The 16,086-nt window shown below is 44.6% G+C and overlaps 1 protein-coding gene across 3 annotated transcripts in view; it reads right to left on the bottom strand.

Moving 5' to 3' along the window:
* LOC105570553 (T-lymphocyte activation antigen CD86-like) overlaps positions 1–16,086 on the bottom strand; it is a 310,945-nt gene that overhangs the window by 109,137 nt on the left and 185,722 nt on the right. For all 3 annotated transcript variants that reach the window (XM_012027840.1, XM_012027839.1, XM_012027838.1), the window contains exon 2: positions 10,276–12,771. In XM_012027840.1, coding sequence (XP_011883230.1) covers positions 10,276–10,345 — 70 coding nt within the window. In that variant the 5' untranslated portion in view covers positions 10,346–12,771. The remainder of the gene's footprint in view (positions 1–10,275; positions 12,772–16,086) is intronic.

Here is a 16,086-nt window from a genome sequence, read left to right as displayed (position 1 = left end):
TGTATTATTTCTAGACACATCTATGGACTATCGTATTTTTATGCGCCTTAATAAAATCAGTTGCGCGTCATTTGAAATTTCTAGCTTTCGAGTCATGTGGGGCATGTGAATAAAAACTAAATAAACATATACGTCGTAACCAAAATATGTGCCGAAATGCCCAAACAGTTTGAGAATTTCATAATAATTCACGATACTTGTTATAGAAATAGTCGCCGCATCGATCTCGGGATCGGCATAAAAGCGGGACAGCGCTGCACTCACAGGATAACGTTCCGGGAAAAGTTTCGCGAGGAAAGCAATTTTCCGCTATATCGAGTTCGTGAAAGCGCGCCGGCGGAAAGTTCGCGTCCGGAAGTCGCTACGAGGTGGTGCGGAAATAAATCCGAAATATGGTGCGCTCTTTGCGAGGTGAGTAAGGATCCTACGTCGCGGCGCGGACCGGGATCGGCCGAATGCAGGTCAAAGGATTCGAGAAGACGTCGCAGGGATCGTTACCATTCTTCAGGCTCGATAAGAAGCGGAAGAAGTCACGTTTGCGGGATGCATGCGAGGGGGACTGCGCGTTATTGCGCCGATACTGGAAGCCTCGGGAATGTAGTTTCGTTCCTGGAATAATATTCGCGATACGGGCCTGATAATTCTCGAGAGGAGGAAGAAAAGAGGACGCTGGAAAAGATCCTCCGGACTATAGTCGCTCGCGGAGAATTTACAATCCTCAGTTTCGTTCTGGTACAACCGCACTGTTAAATTCGTGACTCGACGGGTCGAATTTGACTCAATGAGTAGTTTTGCCACTGCTCCTACTCTCCTAACATGTTGTTGCTTTTAATTATCATGTGCAGTAGAATCCGTAGTTTAAAAAACTACATTTTCATGAATTCTTTTAACTCCACTGTTTAAGTAAATTAACGGAATATTGAGTAGAAGCAGTGACGACTACACATTGAGTTAAACTTAATAAATTTAACAGTGCGTAATTAAGATTCCTCGGTCAAGAGGAATGGACTTTTTAGTAGGACAAATATGAAGTATGAATCCATAGATCCGAGGTTTAACAACTTTAGCAAATGTTTCGCGATACAGCGCGCCAAAGTCCCATCTAGAGACTGTTTCAACAACGAATATTAGTAGTCTAGGATATCAGTTTATATCCAGTATACAGGGTGTCCCAGGAGGTAAGGTCAATATTCTGGGAGGTGATAGCATCGGTAATTTTAAGCAAAAATGTTTATATGAATATATTCATATAAACATTTTAGTGGGGAACCGGACATATGTCCGGTTCCACACTATTTCCGAGATAGAGCTATTTGAATGTACAGTTACAAAATTACTGATGAGAAAGACATGCTACGTACCATTTCTAATATTTATTGTTCCGGTGATATATTTTTACAGATCATAATAAATTTTCAAAAATTTCACCGTTAACAACAATGCATTTTTCAACTCTTGTGTGACATGGCGTGTTGCTCGTTCGACATTTGTGAATATGCGAGGCATTTTGAACATTTCTACAATGTTATCGGCAACAGACGTATAAGAGTAAATTCCCGCAGACGTTTATGAGGTTGGATGAAGAGTGAAGTGTACGGGAAAAGAGTAAGTACACGGGACATTCAAGTAGCGCTATCTCGGAAACAGTGGGGAATGGGACATATATTCATATGAACATTTTTGCTTAAAATGACCGATACTATCACCTCCCAGAATATTGACCTTTCATCCTGGAACACCCTGTATACACAAACACGTATAAACATACACACTCTCTCTACTGCACTTTGAACTTCTTTGCGCTGCTTCGCGTCTTTATACTTTTCCTCGAAATCACCGGACACTTGCGTCGTCGCAATTGCTGTTCATTCCGAGGGAAAGAGAAAGAAGGGGGGGAGAAAGAGACGGAGAGATCGATCTCATCGGAGAAATGAACGTTAGATATCCGGATGGGAAAACGAGAAGACGAACGAACGGCTGCGGCAACAATTTCGCCGCGAGCCGTTCGCGCGTAATCGACGCGTCTTTTTCGAAATGTTTTGCAGTGCAACCTATTTTCGCGTAGTGCCACTAGCGAAATGGATCGCGCAATACGCGAGAATGTTTTATGGCTCGTGGCAATTTTTCAATCGCAATACTAGACCATACCACGCGTGCTATCGCCGTACGATACACCGCGTGGCTGACCAGTCCGATGGTTTCGCTAAGAATATTATTTATACAACTGGAACAAAAAATCTTTATTGCCGCTACGGCCGGGAAGTTATCACAATTTCCGACTACAAGTAGACGGCGTCGTGCATGCGGCATATCTTCTTTGAATTATACATCATCAAAATAAAAAACAAATTTTATCGTGAAAACATTGTGTTAGCTATTTCTTTTATAAACTCTTATAATTTCTCTTAGCACACAAAACTTGAACTATTTTAATTAGAATGTATATATAACCTAAATCTTAAAACGTTTAAATCTAGAACTTTTCATTAGTTAATACTATCAAGTTTATTATCGCAGCTGACGAAGGTTCGCAATCAGTGGAAATCGAAAAGTTCCACAAATTGTTAGTAGTATATTTCTATTTATTTATTGTCCCTTTCTCTTTGAATTTTACATGATAAGGAAACTATCAAGGAAATATAAAAATCATCAAGAATTATTTTACGCTAGTAAACGACTGACAGTGATTAAGCTTCTAATCGACCATAACTGGCAATGTGTTTTTCAACACAGAAAATTTATTGCAAAAAATATTACCTCAGCGGTTCATCCCTCAAGGGATACTTAAAAAAAAACACACATTGCCAGTTCAGATGCTTAATCATTGTTACTCATTTAATGGCGTAAAATAATTCTTGATGTTATTTATATACCTAGACCGAATAAAGGTGTTCAAATTTTACCGTACATTTCACTAGTAATTATGCTTAATATACATTTTATTACAATAGTAAAATGTATGGTAAGGTCTCAAAAAAACTCTTATACAGTTTTTCGAAATGCCATATTGTTACATGATTTTCAGAATAACTTTCAAGAAGAAATTCTCCGTGTATCTTACGCGATTGCAATTACCAAGAATTCAAAAGCTTTTTATGCCGCGTGTAAAAGTAAACTGTAATATGGCGCACTTTATTTCTCGCGTTACTTCACGCAATCGATACTTTACGGCGCGCTTTATACGGCCGGAGATAGTTTCAGGTATTTCCATAACAGAACGCGCGTTCGTCTCCTCAATCGGATATCGGAGGACCCGGAAGGTGGTCGGGCACAGGATCGGTCGGATGTTTCAGAATTACGAGCGTACCTGCGCGCTGATAAGGCGGAGCAATTCAATCAGATCGAGCAACCTCGGACCGCAGCGCGAAACGTACTATGGACGGACTTAACTTACTCCCCCGTCTCGATCAGGGGTCGTAAACCAGATCGAGCGGCGTAGATTATTTTCGTAACCCGAAAACGTTGACGTGAACTGATCGAGGGCGATTAACGTTGACGCCGTTTCGCAGAGGCGGACTTACCGCCGGCATAATCAATCCCGAAGCGAACCGATCCGCGGGGCTGCTTCGTACATAAAAAGTTGCGAATTATACTCGGAGCGAGCATAAGTTTGAATTAACTTCAGCCCTGCAACTTTGATGATATCGCGTTATTTATCTACGAGAGCATCTAACTTATGCAATTAACTTTGTAAACAGGTTGTTCATTATATTTTAATTTTAGTAATACATATAAACGCGAAAATTAGTTTCGCACGTAATTGTCCACGTAATCAACGGCGGCGAACAAACTGCGCGCATTCAAAAATTCCGGAAAAATGATCCATCTATATTATCGCCCAGCGCGAGCTAGCTCTCCCTTAATTTAACTCCCTTCCTGCAGCGGAGTCGTTTACCGAAGAAGTTAATGTTTGCGGAGAACTGCGTTCGCCGCGAGACAGCCGGTAATTAAGCCCGGTCGAATCGGCCGAAAAACTTTATCCGAAAATACAAACAGCCGCCGTCGTCGCCGCGATTTATCCCCGCGGGTGTTACGCGCTGCGGTCTGACTGCAGCATGCGGGAGTATCTCGAGCGACTAGTCTACGAACGCCACGCACGAGTTCTCCCGAGATCGTCGTGATTCACGCAAACGCGCGCGGCGATTCATCGGGCTGTAATGAACTGCAGTTTGCACAAGTGTCGGCTGTAAACGAGCGGATTTATCTCAAGGATTGAGTTGTGCCCGCCTTTGAGTTCGCCTTAACGATCAATTATACCGCCATACTTGCAATACTTGCTCGAGGAGGCCCGGACACGAGTTCGCCGAGTATTGATATTGAGCGCGCGGTTATTCGGCACAGCGTGCCCGATACGGATCGTAACCCGTTATCGCCGGTATCGTCGCCGCGAAACGATGTCCCGTCATAACGCGCGATAATCGAGAGTCGTTTCGTCTACCGGAGCCGGCATTACGGGAATAAGTACTCGCGTACGTGCGCCAGCCTCCCTGTTTACGACAGGAAATCCTTTTGCCGCGCTCGCGCTCGCAATCTCGATCAGCGCCGCTCGAAAATCTTTGATCCAATTTCAGTGCCATCGCTCTCCCAGGCCCGTCGTCTCGCGATCCCTTTTCTGTTCTGGAGGCGATATAGGTGCGCGCTCGCTGCTGCAGCTGTCTGCGCGTATAAATTTGCCGGACACACTCTCGACGGCCATTGGAGGGATCGCTTCCTGTTTCCCCGGGCGAAGTGGAACGAAGACATTGATAGCCCGCTAAGAGGCACACACCGGACCGGAGGCTGCTACCTCCTGCCGTCGACTATTCTACCCGGATCATTAATCCTCCGCCATTGCCGCGATAAAAGAAAAATTTCCGCGATCTCTTTTAATAAGCTCCCGATACAATCATAATTCAATCTCATGCTTTATTCATTTTCGTAACACGGGCGTAAATCAATTTTCATATTCAATTAGAATACACGCGACCAAACCCAGGTTCACAAGTCGATGATCAAATCGATATCGATCACGATTTTTCGGACCGTTTCATTTGATGACGACTGGATTCTTCATTGAGCTCCGCGAGAATCCGCATAACACTTTGTCGATGTCTTGTCGAAGTGTATTTCACATCTATAGATGTATATAAAGGATATCGTATCAGTGTCGACCAATTATTGATGATTTAGTTCACATATGATTGTTCAGATATGTTCAAGTTTAGTGTGAATGGAGATCTTGATTCGACTTCAATATGACTAGATCGTGGACATCTATAGAATATTTTCCAGAGACCATAATGCAATCTTCTAAATATCAACTTGATTTGAATCATGATCTCAACTTGACTTCAGTACGATACTCGCCAGATCCTTCACTGACTTGTGAACCCGGGATAGTTTCGCGCAAAAAAATCGCGCTACGCTGTTATTGTTTTACCTCTGCAACACTCAAGTACGACGTGGTTCCCGGCGTAAGATGGAACGCTTCTCGCGGGTGGTAATTCAAAGGCGAACTCAGCTTGCGTCCAATGGAGAATTATTATGTAATCTTTGCCTTCTGAAACGGATATCAGTTGTAACTATAGTTACAGTAACGTGCTCTGTCGCGCATAATGGAAAGTTCAGGTATTCCCTTGCCTGGCGATGCCTGAAGGCTACGATAATTTTACGGCTCATTTGCATAATACCGTCGGCCAGTCACGTGAATCACTTTGATAAGCTCAATAGTAATGGTTTACTCTCGCTCTATGTTGGTCTCTACGTTCGATTGTACCGAGATCTCTGCGGGGAGTTTCGATTTGCTGTTCGACCGTGCCGGCTGTACCGCAATTCAATTTTTCAGCCTTTCGCTATGATATAAACTAGAATATAGACAAAGGGTGTCCCCCAGAGTTACAATGTTCCGCGTATCCGGCGACAAAGGAAATTAAAAACGCGTCAGCGTTATTGAAAAAAAAACGCGACTCTGCCGAGTACTTGGACGGCGCGGCATTTGAAAGACGTCGGCGGCAGCCTGTCCGAGAAACCGTTCAATTTTTCAGATGTCTCTTAAATGTCTCGCGGATGTCTTTTGAACTTTTGCGTCACCCCGGCAGTCTCGATATATCCGAATTGCTCAATAACCCAATGGAGCGTTGGTTATTAAGTGAGCCTGCTATTTCCAGCCGTCTGCAGACTACGGCTACTTTTAAATGCGCCCGCATCTTATCAGCTCGCGCAGCTAACTTGATGCTTCCAGGGTAAGCGATACGTTCATCGGGCCGCGCAAAAGTTGAGCCGGTGTCGGGTTTAATAACGTGCGTGCAATTAATTTCGACGTTTAAAGGTAACGCGCGATCCACTTCTGAACAGGGCTTCCGTGTGTATTATAATATCGAGTCTCTTCGCCCTGCAACTTCAATGGAACACCGGGGCGTTCCTGCGGCGTCTCCTCCGCCCGCCCGTGACGAACTCGAGTTTGGCAAATTGGCTTCTCGACTTACAATCAACCGCATTCCACAAACGTGTTACACGTCCGCATGATATCTATAATTCTCCGGGACAATGCTCGAGAGGAAGATAGAGAGAGAGAGAGAGACAACGGACTATCAATGTTCGGCATTTACATATTGTGCGCACATAGCCGTATCGCGCGGATCGATGCATTAAGAAATTCGAGCGACGACTCGTCGAGATGCGCCGCGAGCGAGTTCACTCGCAAAATCAATCCTCTCGTCCGTCCGTCCCGTCCCTTTTCAGTGGCAAGAGCGATTAAAGTAAATTACGGAATCGCGTATATGGAATGAAAATAATCGTCCATAGAGTAATACAAATCCGGCATTGGTATAAAAAAGCAATTTGTATTTCCACGTCTCTCATTGTGCGATGAATTATCGACCCTTTCATTTCAGCGCAATAAATATTACCTCTTTTACCGCTTCAATGAAAATATCTCTTTCAAATAAATTCTGATTTTATCGATATTTTCGAAACACGGTTTATTACAAAAAGCCGTAATTTATACAGTTTCTATTGGCGATACATAGCTGTAATTTTGCGAGTTTGAAGCGCAGACGCGTAACAATGCGTCCTGAGGATCGCTCCGGCTCGTCGCAATATTACAGTAATTAGTTCTCGTTCGACGGTAATGCACGGAAATGGCGACAAAATCGGAAAATACACGCGGACAAACCGGCAAACGCAATCAGCGTCGATCGGCTACTCGCAAATAACCTGTCGCTTAGAAATTCAATTTTCCGTGACGTTCGTAAGAAAGTTCATGCCTCTCGATGGAATTCCCGGACACCTCGTTCCCCGAATCACGGGCCAGAGGTGGCGCACGATGAAAGTCACCCGGAAGAGAGCGAGGAAACGCCGCTGGGAAACGAGGGAAATTTGTTCTGCTAATTCGGGCGATGTTTATTCTCCCAAAGCTAACAGCCGGCAGAACCGAGACGCGTTAATTACGGAGCATGTCTAATTCGGTTTCTAGTTTTTCGAGGTCCGACGGTGTCGCGAAATTATATCCAAGTTTTTTTTCACTCATATGCAAATACACATCAAGTTATCCGCTCACTTATGCCGAGCTCGATAATTTGTTTCAATATTTACCTCCCTGTCGTCAGTTTCGTCTACGTCGTCTACACGGCGCAATAAATTAATTAGTTCCTAGAGCAAAGTAAACCCAAGCGAGTTGTCCTAAAAAACGTTATCAAACACGCGATTTCAACTTTGTACACAAGTTTTCGATAATATTCCCGCGTAAGTTTCCGATAGGGTAGCTGAGAAAACTGTGCTCTTAATGTCTAACAGAATTTCTGGTTGAAATGCAATTTCGCGACAGGGAAATACCGTAAATAGAATTTCCTAACATCGGCAATGTGTCTGTGTATATGTAACATTATGGCCCCATATTATTCATCATTCCTGGACGTGGCAAAATTTCAGGTAATTTATATACGGTTTACTCGTGAAGCGTGTTTATGACGAACGAGTGAATTTCCGCAACATGTCCGACACGACGTCCGATCGATATCTCCTTTAAGGAGTGTTCTAAATAGCGAACCGTCCAGCATTTGCAAAGGGGGAAAAAAGAAGGCTTTTTGATATTCCGCCGGGGAAAAATGCTGGAACGCCGAGGCGAATCGCGATCCGCAAATTGCTCGACAGAGATACAGAGAGAAGCACAGTTTGGTACAAGAATAACTTGAAATTCCTGATCTCAACAATCAAACCGTTCATTGCTCCCACCGACTGTTCTCGATTTAATGCAATTCAGCATACATATAGCGAATTATGAATAACTCGGTATGTCGATAGAGTTCGCTCTGAAATTATTGGCAGAATGCCTTTCGCTGAACGATCTCGGGCGATCTGGTTTAAAGCGCTTTATTCATGAGTCCATTCATTGCATGGAAATCAACTGGAATGCGATAGTGGCCCGCGGTATTTAAGAATACCAGAGTACACGAGAAACGATCCCACCTTTGGGCGATCCCGGGCGAGAATTACGTTCGGAATTCGTCTTATCGCGCGAAACGTCACGATAACACGACTTTTTCTACCGACGCCCGTGCCTTCCCTTTCTCGAGGGAAAAAGCGCCACGAACATCTGATGTAGCGATCTCAACTTTCTCATAAACGTCCGGCTAATTATTTCAGGTCACGACAGATTAACCTCCAATCAATTACACCGTGAGATATCGTAAAATAGAACAAACTTGGGTTACAGTTAAATAACCAAAAAAAAAGAAGACCAGCGCGATTCGATTCGTTAATAAACCACATCGTGTAAAAGCTGGTTACCTCGAAGCTCATTAAATCGCAATATTCCGTCGAAAATTGGGTCTCCCTTACAGTATTTTATTCGTGATATACATTTCGATATAATCGCGTCCGCGCGGGCGCGTGTGTGGGGGGGAAACAATACGCGGTGTCGGTGTGGCCCATTTTACCGACACACTCGCGCTTTGTTCGAATGAGCGACAGGGTGTCGTTGCACCGCTTTAAGTTTATTTGGGCCATCAGGAAATAACGAAAAAATATCCGTTCATCCGCAGCGCTAGATTACAACCCGCGGAACTCTATTTAGCTTAAAACGTATTTGCGCGCCTCGTGATAATCGCTTTTAAATTATGATTATCGACATAATCATCCATTTCACTCAATCGTTAAATTATCGAGCCCCGGCGTAAATTGAGAAATTTATTCAAAAACGCGTACGAGCGACCATAGAAATGTTCGCCCAAAACTGCAGAATTATATCCTTTCCCGATCCTACAATTTCATTGTCAACGCTAATCTCTTTTCCTAAATTACTTAGGCTTCACAATATCTCCTTTAAGGGGATGCTGCAATGATTCTGCACCTTTGGCACCTTCGCATCTAGAACTGTCAATTCATGAAGACATTTGTAACACAAATTACAAGACTTATGCGTAGAAATCGAAAGTTTCCCGCTATTCGGACTAAATCAGAGAACAGCGTGGTATCGTCGAAACTAAGTTTAGAAGCGTAAAAAGAAATATATTCGCTTAAATAAGTTTTAGGTTAGATAACCTATATATGTGTTCACCCAAAGACTGCAGAATCATATCCTTTCCCGATCCTACAATTTCATTGTCAACGCTAATCTCTTTTCCTAAATTACTTAGGTTTCACAATATCTCCTTTAAGGGGATGCTGCAATGATTCTGCACCTCTTGCACCTTTGCATCTAGAACTGTCAATTCACGAAAACATTTGTAACACAAATTATAAGACTTATGCGTACAAATCGAAAGTGTCCCACTATTCGGACTAAATCAGAGAACAGCATGGCATCGTCGAAACTAAGTTTAGAAGCGTAAAAAGAAATCTATTCGCTTCAATAAGTTTTAGGTTAGGTAACCTGTAACTTATTCGAGTGAATAGATATTTCGTTTGGCTTCTAAACTTAATTCCAATGATACCACGCTGTTCTCTGATTTAGTCCGAATATGTCGGTCTCTACACAAAAGCCATATAATTTGTGTATTACACAATTTTTTTCCTAAATTGACAGGAGAAAAAGGTGCAAAGGTGCAGAATCACCCCAGCATCCCCTCAGGCGAGATTTAAAACTTTTAGAGCCCCCTCCTGGCAGCACTGTCGCCGCGCTCCTTTCAAAACAAATTTCCCAACTGCTCATAAAGTAATTCATCAATTATAAACCGACGACTGGCGCGATTAAGCAACAGTCGACGTGAAATATCACGCGCGCGGCTCGATCCCGTCTCGAGGCCCTCGCGGAGAGAAGCCGGCGCGCGATGATGATAAATATAAGATTGTACTCACCTGTCTGATGCGAGAGGAACGTTATCAGAGGCAGCACGACGCGCAGCCATCCTCCTCGATGCTGCTTCATGCTGGGTATTTCTATGAGCGCTGTTCTATGACGGCTCTCTTCTTACCCTCCCGCTACGAGCGACGACGACGACAGTGACAACGACGATGGCGACGACGACGACGACAAAACTGATCTCGTTGTGTCACACTCGCCGCTCTTTTATTGACAGTTACTCACTGCAGCATCCCGACACTGAACAACATCCGTGAACGACGTGCACGTCACCGTCATTCTCTCGTAACTAATCGCGCACACCACTCGTTTGTCGCCGCACGCTCTCACATGACGACTTCGATAAGGTCCGTCATTTGTCCGCGGCGACAATCGTCGACTGGTGATTATCGTTTGCCGGCGACAACTGTCCACAATCGCGACCACTTTCCCTATTGAGATATCGTTTTTTTTGTTTTTTTTTAAGAGAAACCCTCCTAGATGACGTCGCGCAATTCTCCTTTGTGGCGATCCCTCTTTCCGCGAACCTCCTCTCGATATTCAAACGAATCGACAGGCTATCAGTGCGTTGCTTTGATGAGACCCGCCGTGACCCGATGATCGTCGGCCAACAATGTCCGTTTTCCTAATCCTCTTTGCGCGTGGTATATATGTGGAAATTGTTCTTTCCCTCAAGACGACTCTCATGAATAATTAGTTTCCGTGCCTTGGACTCTCTCGTTCCGTTTTCTCTTCGTGACGATTTTTCTCTTGCCGTCAGGACGCGCAATGCCGTTCTCGTGGAAAGCGGGTCGAATCTTCACGCGTGCGTCGATGCTCGGGCGCTCAAATCACGAAACGACGTCATCGTAAGTGCACGGCCTGGAATTTCATTTGCCAGCACTCGCTTTCCCACGTACAGGTTTGCGACACGCGGTTGACGATTATTGTCAGCTTAACGAAGCGCACGCGGCGCTGCCCGCATTTCTGGCTCGCGTTAGAATTGCCGGGCGCAAAACGGGGTTGACCGAACGCGGACTTAGAACCCGTACGGCTCACGTGTTCTCCAGTTTAAAGATTCTCGCCACCGCGAGAAGGATTCTTCGCGAACCGCGCCGAAGTTCGTGCAACTTTGCTGCGCTTCGGTAATTAGGGCTATCCTAGAAATTTACCCGCTGTACGCTTTTATTCACGAGTTACGCGCCATTCTTCAAGTCCGCGTAATGATACCCGCGAGATCCCCCCCGACTTTTCTAAACTCACATTGAAAGTAATTAATTACCGCGAGGCATGCACGTCTTCGTACTTTAGATACTACGTTAATTACCTCTCTTCCGATTTACTTCTTAATTGCTCGTACACCACGATTTATGCACTCTGGCACGTATCCCCCGGGCCTTTGCACGTGCCCTGTTTGATATGGCGTGTCAATATGGAGAGAGAGAGGCCCTTTTTTTTCGATTCACATCCAACGAGCTTTGAATCGCGATGAGATGCCTCGTGACGCGTTAAACTACTCGATTTCGAGCACCGGCAAATATTTACCAAATTCGACACTATTCCAAATCGCTCTCGCAATGACGTCGGTCGCGGAAAAACGGCCACGTCCGCGGGGGAAAAAGATGTAAGGAAATCCGCACTTTCTCGGGCACTCTCGCGTAGACCACGCACGATCACTTATCTCGAACGGTACACTTGTTCCCGATTTCCCGTCGACTCGTACTCCCAGTTTCGTCCAGGGATCAAAGCACTTCAGGCCAGCCTGACGAGATCGATCGCGCGACTCGGTGTCCGCATCGTAATTGACACGGGGCGTTTCGAGATTTGCTCGAGGCACTAAGAATGATCCAGCGCTTTTCGCTTCACGCCTCGAGACATCTACCTTCTCGATAGAATTGCATTATTTATCAGACACGCTACGTGCCCCGCGCGGAGTTTTACGACCCGGCATTATCGATTGTCCGAACGACCAGTCCAGGTACACGCTTTAATTCACCGGCAAGCGCATCGTTTATACCGCAGCCCCTGCGCCGCGACGACCGGCCTCTCAGAAATTCGCAAGACATAGAATAAATTTGTTCTCAGCGGGCGACCCTTTGATCACGGGATTAACGGGGCGATCGGGCGGGTCTTCCTTTTTTCCTTACTCGTCTCCGTCATGTAGAATCACAGTTTCAGATTCCCGCAGATTTGTCGCCGCGACTGGTGCGCCAAGTTTAAAGCCTCGTGAGGAGCTCACGTCGATTCGATCGATCTGAGATGAGGACGAGCGCGCCGGATTTTAGGCGGCCTTCTAATCCTGGCTTAAGAAATCTCCGTCTCCGGTTGGCAGCGTGTCATCGCGTTCCCTCCCGCGGGTTGCGCCTCATTAACCCGAGAAGCAGCGGTGTACATGAATCGCCGGTTAAGCTTCAATCTGCAATTTCCGAAAATTTCTTCCATCGCCGCTCACATCTCGCCGTGCGAACATCGCCGTCCCGTAGAAAATGGCAGCGTCTTCGTCGCGCGATGCCCTGCGACAGACAAAAAATCGATCGTGTTAGACGCACAGTCGATCGGACATCGTCTCACACCTGTTTGTTAACAGGTTATTCTTATATTTTTTATATTAATGCGCTTGGAAAACTTATTCACTCGATTAAGGGGATGCTGAAGCGTTTCTACACTTTTGGCACCTATTGCTCCTAGAACTGTCAATTCATGAAAACATTTGTGTAATATATTATACAAATTATGTAGCTTTTGTGTACAGACCGACAGTGTCCCACTATTCAGATTAAGTCAAAGAACAGCATGGTATTATTGAAATTAAGTTTAGGAGCTTAACAAAAAGTCTATTCATTCGAATAAGTTACAGATTACCAAACCTACAACGTATTGGAGTGAATAGATTTTTTGTTAGGCTTTTAAACTTAATTTCAATGACACCACGCTGTTCTCTGGTTTAGTCCGAATAGTGGGACACTGTCGGTCCGTACATAAAAGCCACATAATTCGTATATTACGTAAATGTTTCCATGAATTGACAGTTGTAGGAGCAAAAGGTGTAAAAAGTGCAGAATAACTCCAGCATTCCCTTAATATCGAACAGTTGAGGCCTCTTGTTCGCGATGCCGTGTTTCTCATTAGTTAACCTTTTTAACTATTTGTTACGCTGGAATAATTTTGCACTTTTTGCACCTTTTGTTCCTATAGCTGTCAATTCAAGGAAACATTTGTGTAATATACGAATTATGTGTACAGACCGACAGTGTTCCGTTATTCGGGCTAAATTAGAGAACAGCATGGTATCATTGAAATTATGTTCAGAAGTCTAACAAAAAATCCATTCACTGGAATCAGTTGTAGAGCTAACCTATAACTTATTCGAGTGAATAAATTTTTTGCTACGCTTCTAAATTTAATTTCAATGATACCACGCTGTTCTCTGATTTAGTCCGAATAGTGAAACACTTTCGGTCCGTACATAAAAGCCACATAATTTGTATATTACACAAATGTTTTCACGAATTGACAGGTCTAGGAGCAAAAGGTGCCAAAAGTGCAGAACCACTCCAGCATCCCCGAAATCGTAAAGATTCCCTAAAACAAAAATGACTCGAATCCAAGTCGTACTCTCTAAAAGTCAATCAGTGGATTATCTGAAAACGGCGAATAGTCACCGATTGACCTTTAGAGAATAAATTACAATAATTAAGAACATACGAGGGCCTGTGCCGGGACGAAACGCGCTAGAGTTTGCAGCGATGGATTTATGGGCTGATAGAAATCCGCGGTAACCGACGAAAGTCCGGCGTGGGGTATTTAAACGAATCTCGACAGTTAGAATGTGGGTACAAATCCCAAGATAGTTAAGGCGTCTTAAGCATCTTGTATGTATTCGTCCAATTCTGCACGAACGAGATGTAATTGGGTCTACCGTGCCCGCGCCCCCCAAACTCCCGTCTCTCTCTCTCTTCGCGAGCTAACCCGAAGTTCGCAGCCGGGGAGAGATATACCAGCGTCGTCTACCAGGTGCACTCTCAAGTCCCTCGGATTAAAGTGCCGGAGCGCGAGTGCCGCAGAGTCACTCGTATAACTCGGTAGTTTAAGATTGACCGCGGAGTGACTCGATTACGACATACCGGAGCTTCGAAATTCAGTGGATTTTAGGATTTACTACACCCCGCCGGTAATCAGCTGCAACCCCCCTCTCCTGCGCCCGAGCTTTTTCCGTTCTGTGGATAATTGGGACAGCTCAGCTAAAATCTGACCGAGTAAATCCTTCATTTCCATTCCTCTGGGGTCTTGTCACGCGGACACTTTACAGCGTTAAACGCGCGCGAAAAATAAATGTTTCAAGCATAAAGTTTAATGAAATATAAATATGAAGCAACGCGACAAATACGCCCGCGGAAGAGGCTGTAATAATTGGAGGCCATTTGTTATTAAATGTTAACCCGCTGAATGTATATTTCCGCGCCACTATATTTCACGACAAATCAAGAATTTATATGAATATAAACGCGGATACAAATGTGAACGTATAACGCCACCGGGTGAGCATTGCAGGATTTGTACATCCAATTTCCAGACGACAGGGCTTAATAACCAAGGAACTTCCTACGTATGCGTGTTAATTAAAGTACACACGCGTTACCCGAATTTCTCAAACTTTAACTACTCCTCCGTTGACCGAAAGTTTAAATAGCTCGAGCTGCACATTCGGCTGGTACGAGAGCGAGGATATAGAGAGCATACTCAACCAACGGCGAGAGGCATGGCCGTTTGCATTAGATTTGTAATACAAACATTCGCATTCAATTTTCCGTGTATTCGCGAATACGTTAATTAATATATCATTGTTTAAACGTTGGATATAATTACGCGGTATCTATAGTCGCAATTAATTGATCGAAATTATTGTCGAGACAACAAGCGGCCCCGGTTATACAACACGCATTCATCCGTTTACGCGGGGGTGATCGAAAGAGGATACGGCGGAGCTGACGAACGATGTTTCGACGTTAAGGACGTTAAAGGGGAGATGAGAAAAAGCCAACCGCTCTCCGCTTTGGCGCAGCTCGGGAATTTCTGTCGAACTCGGGAGATGAAGCAATATAACGTCTCGTACGAAGGCTAACGGGAAGCGAGAGCTAGTTCGATTACCCGGGAATTGGTCTTTCATCGTCGCTCTAATTCGACGGTTACGTGGCAGCTTTCCGGAAGACTCACAAGGTTACAACTTTGCAAGCGACTACGATTGCAACGGCTGCGGAGGAGCGTACCGGAGTGGAATTTGCCGACCGACCGAGCGGTGCCACGTGAAGGCGACTGGATGCTGCCGCGTTGTGTAACTCGTCACGAGGATGAGACGAAGATTATCATAATAATTTAAGCGAGAGGGCGAAAGGAATGAATTACGAATCAATCTTGCGAGCTGACAGCAAACGTGACTCATGAATTTTCCAAATGGCGAGCTTATTTAATAGGTCTGTCGTCATCCTTTGTAACTTGCTCGATGAAGTATTCTTCGAGAGATTATGTGAGAACGAATGTAGCGATGATGTTTCGAAAGTAATCGAATACACCTCGCACGTTCTATGAATTAGCAGTTTTAATTGAATTAGCAAACACGCCGTGAGGTAAAATTTCAACTTTGCTTCTATCGACGAGAGCACAGGTTTAGTGATAATTGCGGTAATTAACCGGCGGATATTTTATTCACGGAAAGATGTAAAAAGAACGTACGGCGAAACGGGCGAGCAAATTTTCCGTGAATATTTCACAATCGTCGTATTTATCGTTGTTTGCGGCAGAACTTTCGCTTTGTTTTACACAATCACGAC

Source organism: Vollenhovia emeryi, unplaced genomic scaffold (genome assembly GCF_000949405.1).
Source record: "Vollenhovia emeryi isolate VEMERY1.0 unplaced genomic scaffold, V.emery_V1.0 DF939120.1, whole genome shotgun sequence".
Taxonomy (NCBI): domain Eukaryota; kingdom Metazoa; phylum Arthropoda; class Insecta; order Hymenoptera; family Formicidae; genus Vollenhovia; species Vollenhovia emeryi.
Note: the sequence above shows the minus strand (reverse complement) of the source record. Positions and strands in the feature narration are given on the sequence as shown.